The sequence below is a fragment of the Oncorhynchus mykiss genome, chromosome 5 (genome assembly GCF_013265735.2).
Source record: "Oncorhynchus mykiss isolate Arlee chromosome 5, USDA_OmykA_1.1, whole genome shotgun sequence".
Classification (NCBI taxonomy): domain Eukaryota; kingdom Metazoa; phylum Chordata; class Actinopteri; order Salmoniformes; family Salmonidae; genus Oncorhynchus; species Oncorhynchus mykiss.
Genome location: NC_048569.1, coordinates 85574387 through 85588561, shown reverse-complemented (window position 1 = coordinate 85588561; position 14175 = coordinate 85574387). Strand labels below are relative to the sequence as shown.

Genomic DNA, 14175 nt, shown 5'->3' with positions numbered 1-14175 from the left:
AGCCCACCCCAGCCATTATACCCAGCCCAGCCATTATACCCAGCCCACCCCAGCCATTATACCCAGCCCAGCCATTATACCCAGCCCAGCCATTATACCCAGCCCAGCCATTATACCCAGCCCACCCCAGCCATTATACCCAGCCCAGCCATTATACCCAGCCCGCCCATTATACCCAGCCGAGCCATTATACCCAGCTCAGCCATTATACCCAACCCACCCCAGCCATTATACCCAGCCCAGCCATTATACCCAGCCCAGCCATTATACCCAGCCCAGCCCAGCCATTATACCCAGCCCAGCCATTATACCCAGCCCAGCCATTATACCCAGCCCAGCCATTATACCCAGCCCACCCCAGCAATTGTACCCAGCCCAGCCATTATACCCAGCCCACCCCAGCCATTATACCCAGCCCAGCCATTATACCCAGCCCACCCCAGCGATTATACCCAGCCCACCCCAGCCATTATACCCAGCCCACCCCAGCCATTATACCCAGCCCAGCCATTTTACCCTCCCCAGCCATTATACCCAGCTCAGCCATTATACCCAGCCCAGCCATTATACCCAGGCCAGCCATTATACCAAGCTCAGCCATTATACCCAGCACAGCCATTATACCCATCCAACCCAGCCATTATACCCAGCCTAGCCATTATACCAAGCCAACCCTAGCCATTATACCCAGCCCAGCCATTATACCCAGCCCAGACATTATACCCAGCCCAGCCATTATACCCAGGCCAGCCATTATACCCAGGCCAGCCATTATACCCAGGCCAGCCATTATACCAAGCCCAGCCATTATACCCAGCACAGCCATTATACCCATCCAACCCAGCCATTATACCCAGCCTAGCCATTATATCAAGCCAACCCTAGCCATTATACCCAGCCCAGCCATTGTACCCAGCCATTATACCCAGCCTAGCCATTATACCCAGCCATTATACCCAGCCATTATACCCAACCCAGCCATTATACCCAGCCCAGCCATTATACCCAGCCCAGACATTATACCCAGCCCAGCCATTATACCCAGCCCAGCCATTATACCCAGCCCAGCCATTATACCCAGCTCAGCCATTATACCCAGCCCAGCCATTATACCCAGCCCAGCCATTATACCCAGCCCACCCCAGCCATTATACCCAGCCATTATACCCAGCTATTATACCCAGCCCACCCCACCCATTATACCCAGCCCAGCCATTGTACCCAGCCCACCCCAGCCATTATACCCAGCCCACCCCAGCCATTATACCCAGCCCACCCCAGCCATTATACCCAGACCAGCCATTATACCCAGACCAGCCATTATACCCAGCCCACCCCAGCCATTATACCCAGCCCAGCCATTATACCCAGCCCAGCCATTATACCCAGCCATTATACCCAGCCCAGCCATTATACCCAGCCCAGCCATTATACCCAGCCCAGCCATTATACCCAGCCCAGCCATTATACTAAGCCAACCCTAGCCATTATACCCAGCCCAGCCATTATACCCAGCCAACCCCAGCCATTATACCCAACCATTATACCCATCCAACCCCAGCCATTATACCCAGCCATTATACCCAGCCCACCCCAGCCATTAAACCCAGCCCAGCCATTATACCCAGCCTAGCCATTATACCAAGCCAACCCTAGCCATTATACCTAGCCCAGCCATTTCACCCAGCCAACCCCAGCCATTATACCCAGCCCAACCATTATTCCCATCCAACCCAGCCATTATACCCAGCCATTATACCCATCCAACCCAGCCATTATACCCAGCCTAGCCATTATACCAAGCCAACCCCAGCCATTATACCCAGCCCTACCCAGCCATTATACCCAGCCCAGCCATTATACCCAGCCCAGCCATTATACCCAGCCCAGCCATTATACCCAGGCCAGCCATTATACCGAGCCCAGCCATTATACCCAGCCCAGCCATTATACCCAGCCCAGCCATTATACCCACCCCACCCATTATACCCAGCCCAGCCATTATACCCACCCCACCCATTATACCCAGCCCAGCCATTATACCCAGCCCACCCCAGCCATTATACCCAGCCCAGCCATTATACCCAGCCCACCCCAGCCATTATACCCAGCCCAGCCATTATACCCAGCCCAGCCATTATACCCAGCTCAGCCATTATACCCAGCCCACCCCAGCCATTATACCCAGCCCAGCCATTATACCCAGCCCAGCCATTATACCCATCCCTCCCCAGCCATTATACCCAGCCCAGCCATTATACCCAGCCCACCCCAGCAATTGTACCCAGCCCACCCCAGCCATTATACCCAGCCCAGCCCAGCCATTATACCCAGCCCAGCCCAGCCATTATACCCAGCCCACCCCAGCCATTATACCCAGCCCAGCCCAGCCATTATACCAAGCCAACCCTAGCCATTATACCCAGCCCAGCCATTATGCCCAGCCATTATACCCAGCCCAGCCATTATACCCAGCCCACCCCAGCAATTGTACCCAGCCCACCCCAGCCATTATACCCAGCCCAGCCCAGCCATTATACCCAGCCCAGCCCAGCCATTATACCCAGCCCACCCCAGCCATTATACCCAGCCCAGCCCAGCCATTATACCAAGCCAACCCTAGCCATTATACACAGCCCAGCCAATATGCCCAGCCATTATACCCAGCCCAGACATTATACCCAGCCCAGCCATTATACCCAGCCCAGCCATTATACCCAGCCCAGCCATTATACCCACCCCACCCATTATACCCAGCCCAGCCATTATACCCAGCCCACCCCAGCCATTATGCCCAGCCCAGCCATTATACCCAGCCCAGCCATTATACCCAGCCATTATAACCAGCCCAGCCATTATACCCAGCCCAGCCATTATACCCAGCCCAGCCATTATACCCAGCCCAGCCATTGTACCCAGCCATTATACCCAGCCCAGCCATTATACCCAGCCATTATACCCAGCCCAGCCCTTATACCCAGCCCAGCCATTATACTAAGCCAACCCTAGCCATTATAACCAGCCCAGCCATTATACCCAGCTCAGCCATTATACCCAGCCCAGCCATTATACCCAGCTATTATACCCAGCCCACCCCACCCATTATACCCAGCCCAGCCATTATACCCAGCCCAGCCATTATACCCAGCCCAAGCATTATACCCAGCCAAGCCATTGTACCCTGCCCACCCCAGCCATTATACCCACCCCAGCCATTATACCCATGCCAGCCATTATACCCATGCCAGCCATTATACGCAGCCCAGCCATTATACCCAGCCATTATACCCATTCCAGCCATTATACCCAGCCCAACCATTATACCCAGCCCAACCATTATACCCAGCCCAGCCATTATAACCAGCCCAGCCATTATACTAAGCCAACCCTAGCCATTATACCCAGCCAACCCCAGCCATTATACCCAACCATTATACCCATCCAACCCCAGCCATTATACCCAGCCATTATACCCAGCCCACCCCACCCATTATACCCAGCCCAGCCATTATTCCCAGCCCAGCCATTATACCCAGCCCAGCCATTGTACCCAGCCCAGCCATTATACGCAGCCATTATACCCAGCCCAGCCATTATACCCAGCCATTATACCCAGCCCAGCCATTATACCCAGCCCAGGCATTATACCCAGCCCAGGCATTATACCCAGCCCAGCCATTATACCCAGACCAGCCATTATACCCAGCCCAGCCATTATACCCAGCCCAGCCATTATACCCAGCCCAGCCATTATACCCAGCCCAGCCCAGCCATTATACCCAGCCCAGCCCAGCCATTATACCCAGCCCACCCAGCCATTATACCCAGCCCACCCCAGCCATTATACCCAGCCCACCCGAGCCATAATACCCAGCCCACCCCAGCCATTATACCCAGCCCAGCCATTATACCCAGCCAAGCCATTATACCCAGCCCAGCCATTATACCCAGCCATTATACCCAGCCCAGCCATTATACCCAGCCCAGCCATTATACTAAGCCAACCCTAGCCATTATACCCAGCCCAGCCATTATACCCAGCCAACCCCAGCCATTATACCCAACCATTATACCCATCCAACCCCAGCCATTATACCCAGCCATTATACCCAGCCCACCCCGGCCATTATACCTTGCCCAGCCATTATACCCAGCCCAGCCATTATACCAAGCCCAGCCATTATACCCAGCCCAGCCATTATACCCAGCCCACCCCAGCCATTATATCCAGCACAGCCATTATACCCAGCCCAGCCATTATACCCAGCGATTATAACCAGCCCAGCCATTATACCCAGCCCAGCCATTATACCCAGCCCAGCCATTATACCCAGCCATTATACCCAGCCCAGCCCTTATACCCAGCCCAGCCATTATACTAAGCCAACCCTAGCCATTATACCCAGCCCAGACATTATACCCAGCCAACCCCAGCCATTATACCCAACCATTATACCCATCCAACCCCAGCCATTATACCCAACCCAAGCCAGCCATTATACCCAGCCCAAGCCAGCCATTATACCCAACCATTATTCCCAGCCCACCCCAGCCATTATACCCAGCCCAGCCCAGCCATTATACCCAGCCATTATACCCAACCAACCCCAGCCATTATACCCAGCCCACCCCAGCCATTATACCCAGCCCACCCCAGCCATTACACCCAACCATTATACCCAGCCCACCCCAGCCATTATACCCAGCCCAGCCCAGCCATTATACCCAGCCGTTATACCCAGCCCACCCCAGCCATTATACCCAGCCCAGCCATTATACCCTGCCCAGCCATTATACCCAGCCCACCCCAGCCATTATACCCAGCCCATCCTAGCCAACCCCAGCCATTATACCCAGCCCACCCCAGGCATTATACCCAGCCCACCCCAGCCATTATGCACAGCCCATACCAGCCAACCTCAGCCATTATACCCAGCCCTTCCTAGCCATTATACCCAGCCGTAATACCCAGCCAACCCCAGCCATTATACCCAGCCCATCCCAGCCATTATACCCAGCTCAGCCCAGCCATTATACCCAGCCATTATACCCAGCCAACCCCAGCCATTATACCCAGCCCATCCCAGCCAACCCCAGCCATTATACCCAGCCAACCCCAGCCATTATACCCAGCCCTTCCCAACCAACCCCAGCCATTATACCCAGCCATCCCCAGCCATTATACCCAGCCCATCCCAGCCAACCCCAGCCATTATACCCAGCCAACCCCAGCCCATCCCAGCCAACCCCAGCCATTATACCCAGCCGTTATAACTTCAACCAGTAAAATGTCTCTTTGGATAGCTTTTGCTACAGCCTATATCAGAGGTCGACCGATTAATCGGCAATCGGATTTGAAGTTTCCATAACAATCAGTAATCGGTCTTTTTGGACGCTGATTATGGACTATTACATTGAAATCCACGAGGAGACTGCGTAGCAGGCTCACCACCTGTTACGTGAGTGCAGCATCAAAAGGACTTTGTGGCTGCAAGGAGCCAAGGTTGCTAGATAGTTTTTTCTAAGATAAGTTTAATGCTATCTATCGTCACATAATCACTAGTTAACCACACATGGTTGATGAAATCACTAGGTTAACTAGCTTGTTCTGCGTTGCATATAATCAATGTGGTGCCTGTTAATTTATCATTGAATCACAGCCTACTTAAACTTCGCCAAACAGGTGATGATTTAACAAAAGAGCATTCGTGAAAAAAGCACAATTGTTGCACAAATGTACCTAACCATAAACATCAATGCCTTTCTTAAAATCAGTACACAAGTACTGTATATATTTTTAAACCTGCATATGTTGTTAAAATAAATTCATCTTAGCAGGCAATATTAACTAGGGAAATTGTGTCGCTTCTCTTGTGTTCAGTGCAAGCAGAGTCAGGGTATATGCAGCAGTTTGGGCCGCCTGGCTTGTTGCAAACTGTGTGGAGACCATTTCTTCCTAACAAAGACCGTAATACATTTTTCAGAATTGTACATAATTATGACATAACATTGAAGGTTGTGCAATGTAACAGTAATATTTAGACTTATGGATGCCACCCGTTTGATAAAATACGTAATGGTTCCATATTTCACTGAAAGAATACACGTTTTGTTTTCGAAATTATAGTTTCCAGATTTGACCATATTAATTACCAAAGGCTTGTATTTCTGTGTGTTTATTATATTCTAATTAAGTATATGATTTGATAGAGCAGTCTGACTGAATGATGGTAGGCAGCAGCAGGCTCCTAAGCATTCATTCAAACAGCACTACATTGCGTTTGCCAGCAGCTCTTCACAATGCTTGAAGCACAGCGCTGTTTATGACTTCAAGCCTATCAACTCCAGAGATTAGGCTGGCAATACTAAAGTGCCTATAAGAACATCCAATAGTCAAAGGTATATGAAATACAAATGGTATAAAGAGAAATAGTTCAATAATTCCTATAATAACTACAACCTAAAACTTCTTAACTGGGAATATTGAAGTCTCATGTTAAAGAGAACCACCAGCTTTCATTCTGAGCAAGGAACTTTTTTACATGGCACATATTGCACTTTTACTTTCTTCTCCTGTCACGGTCTTCCTCCTCTTCATCTGAAGAGGAGAGGCGAGAAGGATCAGAGGACCAAAATGTGGCGTGGTATGTGTTCATAGTGAATATTTAATTAAAGAAAGTACTGAACACTGCATACAAAAACAATAAACAAATAACGACCGTGAAGCTACAAATGAGACCTGTGCTGACACAAGCCATTAACATAGACAATCACCCACAAACAAACAGTGCAACCCAGGCTACCTAAGTATGATTCTCAATCAGAGATAACTCATGACACCTGCCTCTGATTGAGAACCATACTAGGCCGAAACATAGAAATCCCAAAATCATAGAAAACAAACATAGACTGCCCACCCAACTCACGCCCTGACCATACTAAATAAATCCAAAACAAAGGAAATAAAGGTCAGAACGTGACATCTCCAACACTGTGCTTTTGCATTATTTAAACCAAATTGAATTATTTAAACCAAATTGAACATGTTTCATTATTTATTTGAGACTAAATTGATTTTATTCATGTATTATATTAAGTTAAAATAAAAGTCTTCATTGTTCAATCAGTATTGTTGTAATTGTCATGATTACAAATATATATAAATCAGCCGATTTAATCGATATCAGCTTTTTTTTGGTCTTCCAATAATCGGTATTGTTATCAGCGTTGAAAAATCATAATCGGTCGATCTCTAATATCAATGTGTTAGCATTCTAGCTAACAACTGCTACATTCAAAATAATTATTTTGCATAGATCACAACCAAATATATTCGTAGCGACTGTTCAAGCAAGAATCAAAACATCATTGTAAGTGTAAAAAAAAGTTAGATTTATGTTTTTATTACTTATAAACAAACTATGTTGATTGTGCGCAGATGGCGATGGCTTTCTTACTGCCACCAAGAGTCACACGCATCCGTACGTGACGTCAGTGTGTCGTGTACTGGAAAAGGATCTATTATATGATTCGTACAATAAATGCATATAAAATAATGTCACGGGACTTATGAGCATAACTTGTCTGCTAAATTAACTAGCCTATAGCATGGCGTATTGGAGATATGTTTATGTTAATGGCGGTCAATTGCTATGAGGCCGGCAGTCATTTGCATGACAATAACCATCTGACAAAATGTCATGACCATCACAGCCGTAGTGACCACCCACACCTCCAAAACTTCACACCTTCCTACAATAACTGCACCTGTCGGAGTGACTGACCACGCACCTTGCAGCATGACCGCACACCTTCCTAGAATAGGTTACCAGACACTCTTCTACTTAGTATTCACAGGACACCTGTCTCCCCATCCCTGCTGCCTCTCTGTGTGGAGAGCCCTCCTGGCAGACAGCCTGAGTCTTGTTCACTGTGGATAAAGAATCTCTCCAGCCTCTCCAGCTCTTTCCCATTAAAACAGCTTGTGAAACAGTCTCTGCTTCTCCTCCCTAGAGTTAGCAATCTCCCTAAATGAGCCCAGTCACCAGCTAGGGAGAGAGAGAGGGGGACCGTGTGTGTGTGTGTGTGTGTGTGTGTGTGTGTGTGTGTGTGTGTTTGCTTTAAGATCATAGCTATCTTAATTATCCTCGGCACTCCAGGGATTCCCTGGTCCAGACTGATGAAGGCTTTGGGGTCTGAATCACAGTCAACATCTCCAGACTACAGTTAAACACAGACAGAGACACATGAAGACAGAAGAGTACACAGCATTCACACTGTGTTGCTCAGAACACAGAAGAGCACACAATATTCACACTGTGTTGCTCAGAACACAGAAGAGCACACAATATTCACACTGTTGCTTAGAACACAGAAGAGCACACGACATTCACACTGTGTTGCTCAGAACACAGAAGAGCACACAACATTCATACTGTGTTGCTCAGAACACAGAACAGCACACAATATTCACACTGTGTTGCTCAGAACACAGAAGAGCACACGACATTCACACTGTGTTGCTCAGAACACAGAAGAGCACACAATATTCACACTGTGTTGCTCAGAACACAGAAGAGCACACGACATTCACACTGTATCGCTCAGAACACAGAAGAGCACACAACACTGTCACCATGCAGTCTAGACACACAGGAAGCCAGACACAAGCACAGAACTCACAGGGTAGCTGAGGTACAGACATCTAGTAAAGCACAGCAATAACAGAGCTAATGTAGAGAGTAGCATTGTAGATCACCTCAAACTGTCTTATTTCAGGACTGATCACCGTTGGAAGTTGTTTTGACAGGTCTGATTTGTTTGAGGACTTGTTGTTTGGTTTGGAATAGATCTTCAGATTCAAAGAAACCTGTTGGGGGATTGAGAGAAACAGTAACAAGGCTACCTTAGATGAAGAGATACCAAGACATACCGAAATGGAATGCTGAAAAGTAGAAAGACAGAACTGCCTGCATTCTTCACTGCAGACTCCCTCTTCTTTTTGCAGTGTGTATTCTTTGCTCCCTCTCAGTTGCCCAGATGCCATCCATAGTTAACTAGTTTTTACCCCCTCCATCCTCTTACCTCCGCCCTCTTCCCGCCGCCTTCTGCCCGCTTCCTGTTCCTGTCGTTTGAGTCAGGTGGCACTCCTGTTCCTGCTCTCTTATAGGCTGGGAGTTAATGTGGCCCTTTTAGGTCATTTTTTTCTAGGATTGTAGCAGGGACAGAGGAAGAGGTCAGGGAATGTGATAGAGGCAGGGTGAGGCTGTGAAAGGTAACCTCAAAACCAGCGGGGACATAGGCTGTGACAGAGAAAGGAGCAGGTACTGACAGTGGCCCAGAAGGACAGTGGCAGGTAGTGACAGGTCTTCACAGAGCCTGTAGACAGACAGGAACAGGTACCTAAGATACTGGATATCTAAGGAGGAAGAGACAGACAGACATAGAGGCATATTTGAACTCTTGTCACGTATCTCTTGGACTTCATGCTACAGATGAGGCATGTTTAGACTGTGCCTTGGGAGATTGGATGGAGATTGGCCTCCTCCCTGTGCTGGGTTGATTATTCATTCGTCGACTCTGGCATTTGTTGTTTATTCATGAGTTGAGTCACTGGTCTTGAATTTAAGCACTGGCCTAGAGGGTAGGGATAAAGATACTGTACTGTGTGTGTGTGTGTGTGTGTGTGTGTGTGTGTGTGTGTGCGTGCGTGCGTGCGATGCTACTTCGTGCAGACACACTCTAAGGCTCTGGTTCCCCCGCTGCGTGTTGCACTGTACTAGGAGAGGTGGAGGTGTGAGACGACGGGCAGAGACAGACATGGCAGAATGACGAGGCTGGAATATAGGGACCAGAAATGCAGGGAGATAACTGGACATTTATTTTGGGTAAGAATGGATTGTAGAATTGTGTATAGTAAATATATGATAGTCCTACTCCGTTTCAAATAGTCCAGAAAGTTATGCCAATTTCAGTCTCTGTAAGAGGTACTTAATCTTAAAGGTCCAATTCAGCCATTTCTGTCTCAATATCAAATAATTTTTGGGTGACAATTAAGTTCCTTGTTGTGATTGTTTTCTACAAAAATTGTCAAAAAGAAACAAAAATGGCTTCTTAGCAAAGAGCAATTTCTCAAGCTACATTTTTCACGGACTGTCTGAGTATGGACGGAAAAACTGACAACTAGTTATTTTTGGCAGAGAAGTTTGGAACCCTCTTTTTTTATTGATCTATTAACTAATTAATTTACCGCCTGTGTCACGACTTCCGCCGAAGTCGGTCCCTCTCCTTGTTCGGGCGGTGTTTGACGGTCGACGTCACTGACCTTCTAGCCATCATTGATCCATTTTTCATTTTCCATTGGTTTTGTCTTGTCTTCCTTCACACCTGGTTCCAATCCTATCAATTTCATATTGTGTATTTAACCCTCTGTTTCCCCTCATGTTTTGTCTGAGATTGTTTTATTGTATGTTTGTGCACGGCATGTGTCGGTGTGCGACGGGTTTTGTACCCACTTATGTTATTTGTTTGTATATTTTGGTTGTTGGAGTTTTATGAGCGCTTATTAAACGACTCAGTTTATACCAAGTTTGTGTTCCTGCGCCGGACTTCCCTGCCACCGGCACGCACCCATTTCAGCCTGGTGATGTCAAAACAGGCTGAGATTACAGGCGGTCTTTTCAAACAGCTCTTACACTAAAATGGCATCATCATTTTCACAGTATTATTCCAACCTCATTGTGTGGAAATATATATAAAACACAGCAGAAGTACGTTTTTGACTACACTTGGCCTTTAACAGTTGCTGTACTGTTTTAGTATACTGCTCCAAGTCATTTCAGTCTGCTCCAGTCTCTTTGGTCTGAATATGGAGGAAGAGCATTTCAGTCTGCTCCAGTCTCTTTGGTCTGAATATGGAGGAAGAGCATTTCAGTCTGCTCCAGTCTCTTTGGTCTTAATATGGAGGAAGAGCATTTCAGTCTGCTCCAGTCTCTTTGGTCTGAATATGGAGGAAGAGCATTTCAGTCTGCTCCAGTCTCTTTGGTCTGAATATGGAGGAAGAGCAATTAAGTTTGCTTCCTTTCTGAGTTCATGTTTTAATAGGCTGGTATCATGGCAGGTTACAGATCTAATGACGCAGAATCTTCTTGATTTGTGTTTCCTGAGAGAAAGGGACTATTTTCCCTGCTTTAAAGGTAGATATCAGCCATTCTCTGTTGTACGTTGTAACATGATAAGTGAGGATGAAGTGTAGACAGAGGTAGTTGCCAGGTTCCTCACTATTCATTGGCTATAATATGAGTTACTGTATGTCTGTTGATGATAGTGTATTGATTTAGACAGAGGATTCATTTAGTCAGAGGACTCATTTGGCCAAAGGACTCATTTAGCCAGGGGACTCATTTAGACAGAGGAGTAATTTACACAGAGGAGTAATTTACAAAGAGGAGTAATTTACACAGAGTAATTTAGCCAGTACTAATTTAGCCAGAGCAGAGCCAGTATCAGAGGAAGGGGACTTGACAGATCAGTGATCAACAGAAAGGGATCCATCTGCATTGGCCATGAGGACCATTTGAGATGTGAATGAATATTAGCCTTGAAAGAGCATTCTGCTACTCAATAATAGATGAAAAGCTCAACCTTGATCCACAGGACCACAGGTCTGGGCCTCTGTTCTGACACTGGATAGTATAGCCAGTCTGGAACTCTATGAATACACACAGATGGACACAAACACAAACACAGACACACACAAACACAGACACACATAAACACAGACACACACAAACACAGACACACACACAGATACACACACACACACTGCTTGTTGATTTTGTGTGCTCGGAATTTGACTGTGTGTGTGCGTGTGCGCCGTCTGTGTGTGGGACTGTGTTTGATCTGTTCTTCACACACTTAATCATCTCTCTCCTCTGGTTTGTCCTCAGGTTTGAAAAAACGTACCAGGAAGGCATTTGGGATACGGAAGAAAGAGAAGGGAGACAAGGACAATGACTCCACGTAAGTATACCCGTCAAACTTACACTTGCACACACACATACACACACACACACGCAGATACACATACACAGCAGTCATCCAAATATGATTCCACTGGCTGTGGATGTTCTATCAAGGGAGTTGAGGTTCTATTGACCATGAACGCTCCACCTGAGGAGCTCTACAGTTTGAGACGTAATGTCCTCTCATGCGATGACAGTTGCCTTGGCAGCTGTAGGCTGTGCCCATGACTCTGTGAAACTAACTGTAGCTGAGGCTCAGCACTGTGATCAATCACTAACTTGCCCAGGTCTTTTCTCTAATTCTGTTTGGGACGTATCGATTCACCTCATAGGGTTGTATGTACATGATAACTTTTCATTTTGATTCATGACTCTTAAGAACTGATAGGTGTGTGTGTGTGTGTGCGTGGGTACGTGCGCCCGCCTGCTGCCCGTCTGTCCGTCTGGGTGTATGTATTTGTGTGTGGGTGAAGTTTTCCCTGAGAAAGCCCCTATAGACTGTGATATTCCAGTGAGCTGCTTTGCTAATTGGCAGTGCACTTCAGTTTGAATATAAACTATTTTATTATATGGCAAGTGGATTTCAAGATCCTTAGTTTCTCTTTGTCCCTGTCTCCATCCCTCCTTCCTTCCTTTTTTCTTTCTCTTGCTCTTTTTTTCCTCAGGGGGTCCCCTGACAGAGATGGGGGTGTAAGTATCCCACAATCGTTCATGTTTTATCTAATGGATTAATCATACAACTTGTTCAGCTGAGAAATAGTCCATAATATCTTAGTTTGTTACCTTTTCAATAAAGAAGTGTGTCATTGCTGGAAGGAGGAAGACATAACTGGCTATTTACAAGCTTGATTTAATAGTGTCATTTTAAGACTCTCAGTCCTTTAGGAGAATCGGCACTGTAACATTAGTGTCCCCTTTAATAGACTCTAGACTCTAGAATCAAATGAAATGAGTCTATTGAATAACTTGTTAACTGTTACATGTTTTTTATTGTATTTGTGTTCTCTGTGTTGTTGACCGTCATCATTCAGGATCCCCAGCAGAATGAATCGGTATTGAACACTATGCAGTCCCCTCTAGCGTAGGATAGTTACTGTACTACCAGACTCCACTAGAGCTTAATGCACCTAGTCAAGTAGCGCTAGCCAATCACTCAATAGTATAGAAGTGCATGAGTTGCGTATACATGATTCTGATTGGTGGGATTCTTTGTGATGTCATGTTGTTCTGTTTTCAGTCCCAGAAGAGGGCCAATGGTGCAGCTGTCAATGGGTTCTCTGGAGAGATCGACTGGGACAGATATGTAAGGAACCAGCATTCTACCCTTTGAACAAGCTCATATAGCACATGATACAAAACAATCAATAAATGTTATAGAGAATAGATATTCTTCTGACCCATCTGTTACTGTTTTACTGTCGTTTCTTAACATTCTGGGGGTATGTCAATGTAGCATCAGGGTTGCGCTCAATTCAATCAATTCAGAAACTGAATTGACAGAATTTAAATGGATTAAGCCCAACAAATACAGTATGTAATTAAAGCAAAAATCATTATTCTACCCTTGTAACAAGCACATAGCACATGATTTTCAGTTAGGTTCCTGAATTGACTGAATGGAATTGACTGAATGGAATTGAGCCCAACCCCGATTAGCATGGTGTAAATATGGTGTCTCTGTTGCTCTGTCTGTTTCAGAACACCCCTACAGTGGACGATGAAGGTTACAGTCTCAGGCCAGATGAGGAGGAGGGGCCAGGATCAGATATCCTTTGTATCTACTATACACCCTAATAGAGCTAGACATGAATTACATCACACTACAGTTTGAACTTGTTTCTGTCGGTATGTCTGTATTAGTGAATGACTGTCTGACTAGATCAGAAACATTTAGTATTCAGCCCACCACAGAACTAGTCTGGCAAACACCTAACTGTGAATCACGACAGCCAGGCCATCACAGAACAGCCTAGCAGAACAGCCACCGTCAAGCATCATCTCATCTCATCTCAACTCAATAACAAACCGACAGACTACCGGGAAAAATCTGAGCATCACTTCAACTCAATAACAAACCGACAGACTACCGGGGAAAATCTGAGCATCACTTGAACTCAATAACAGCTAATGGCACACTTCCTGGAATTACTAT

The 14175-nt window shown here is 46.5% G+C and overlaps 1 protein-coding gene across 1 annotated transcript in view; it reads left to right on the top strand.

The window, feature by feature from the left end:
* sgip1a (SH3GL interacting endocytic adaptor 1a) overlaps positions 1-14175 on the top strand; it is a 121108-nt gene that overhangs the window by 64236 nt on the left and 42697 nt on the right. The window contains exons 3-6 of the mRNA XM_036978612.1: positions 11949-12021; positions 12689-12713; positions 13261-13326; positions 13722-13788. Coding sequence (XP_036834507.1) covers positions 11949-12021; positions 12689-12713; positions 13261-13326; positions 13722-13788 — 231 coding nt within the window. The remainder of the gene's footprint in view (positions 1-11948; positions 12022-12688; positions 12714-13260; positions 13327-13721; positions 13789-14175) is intronic.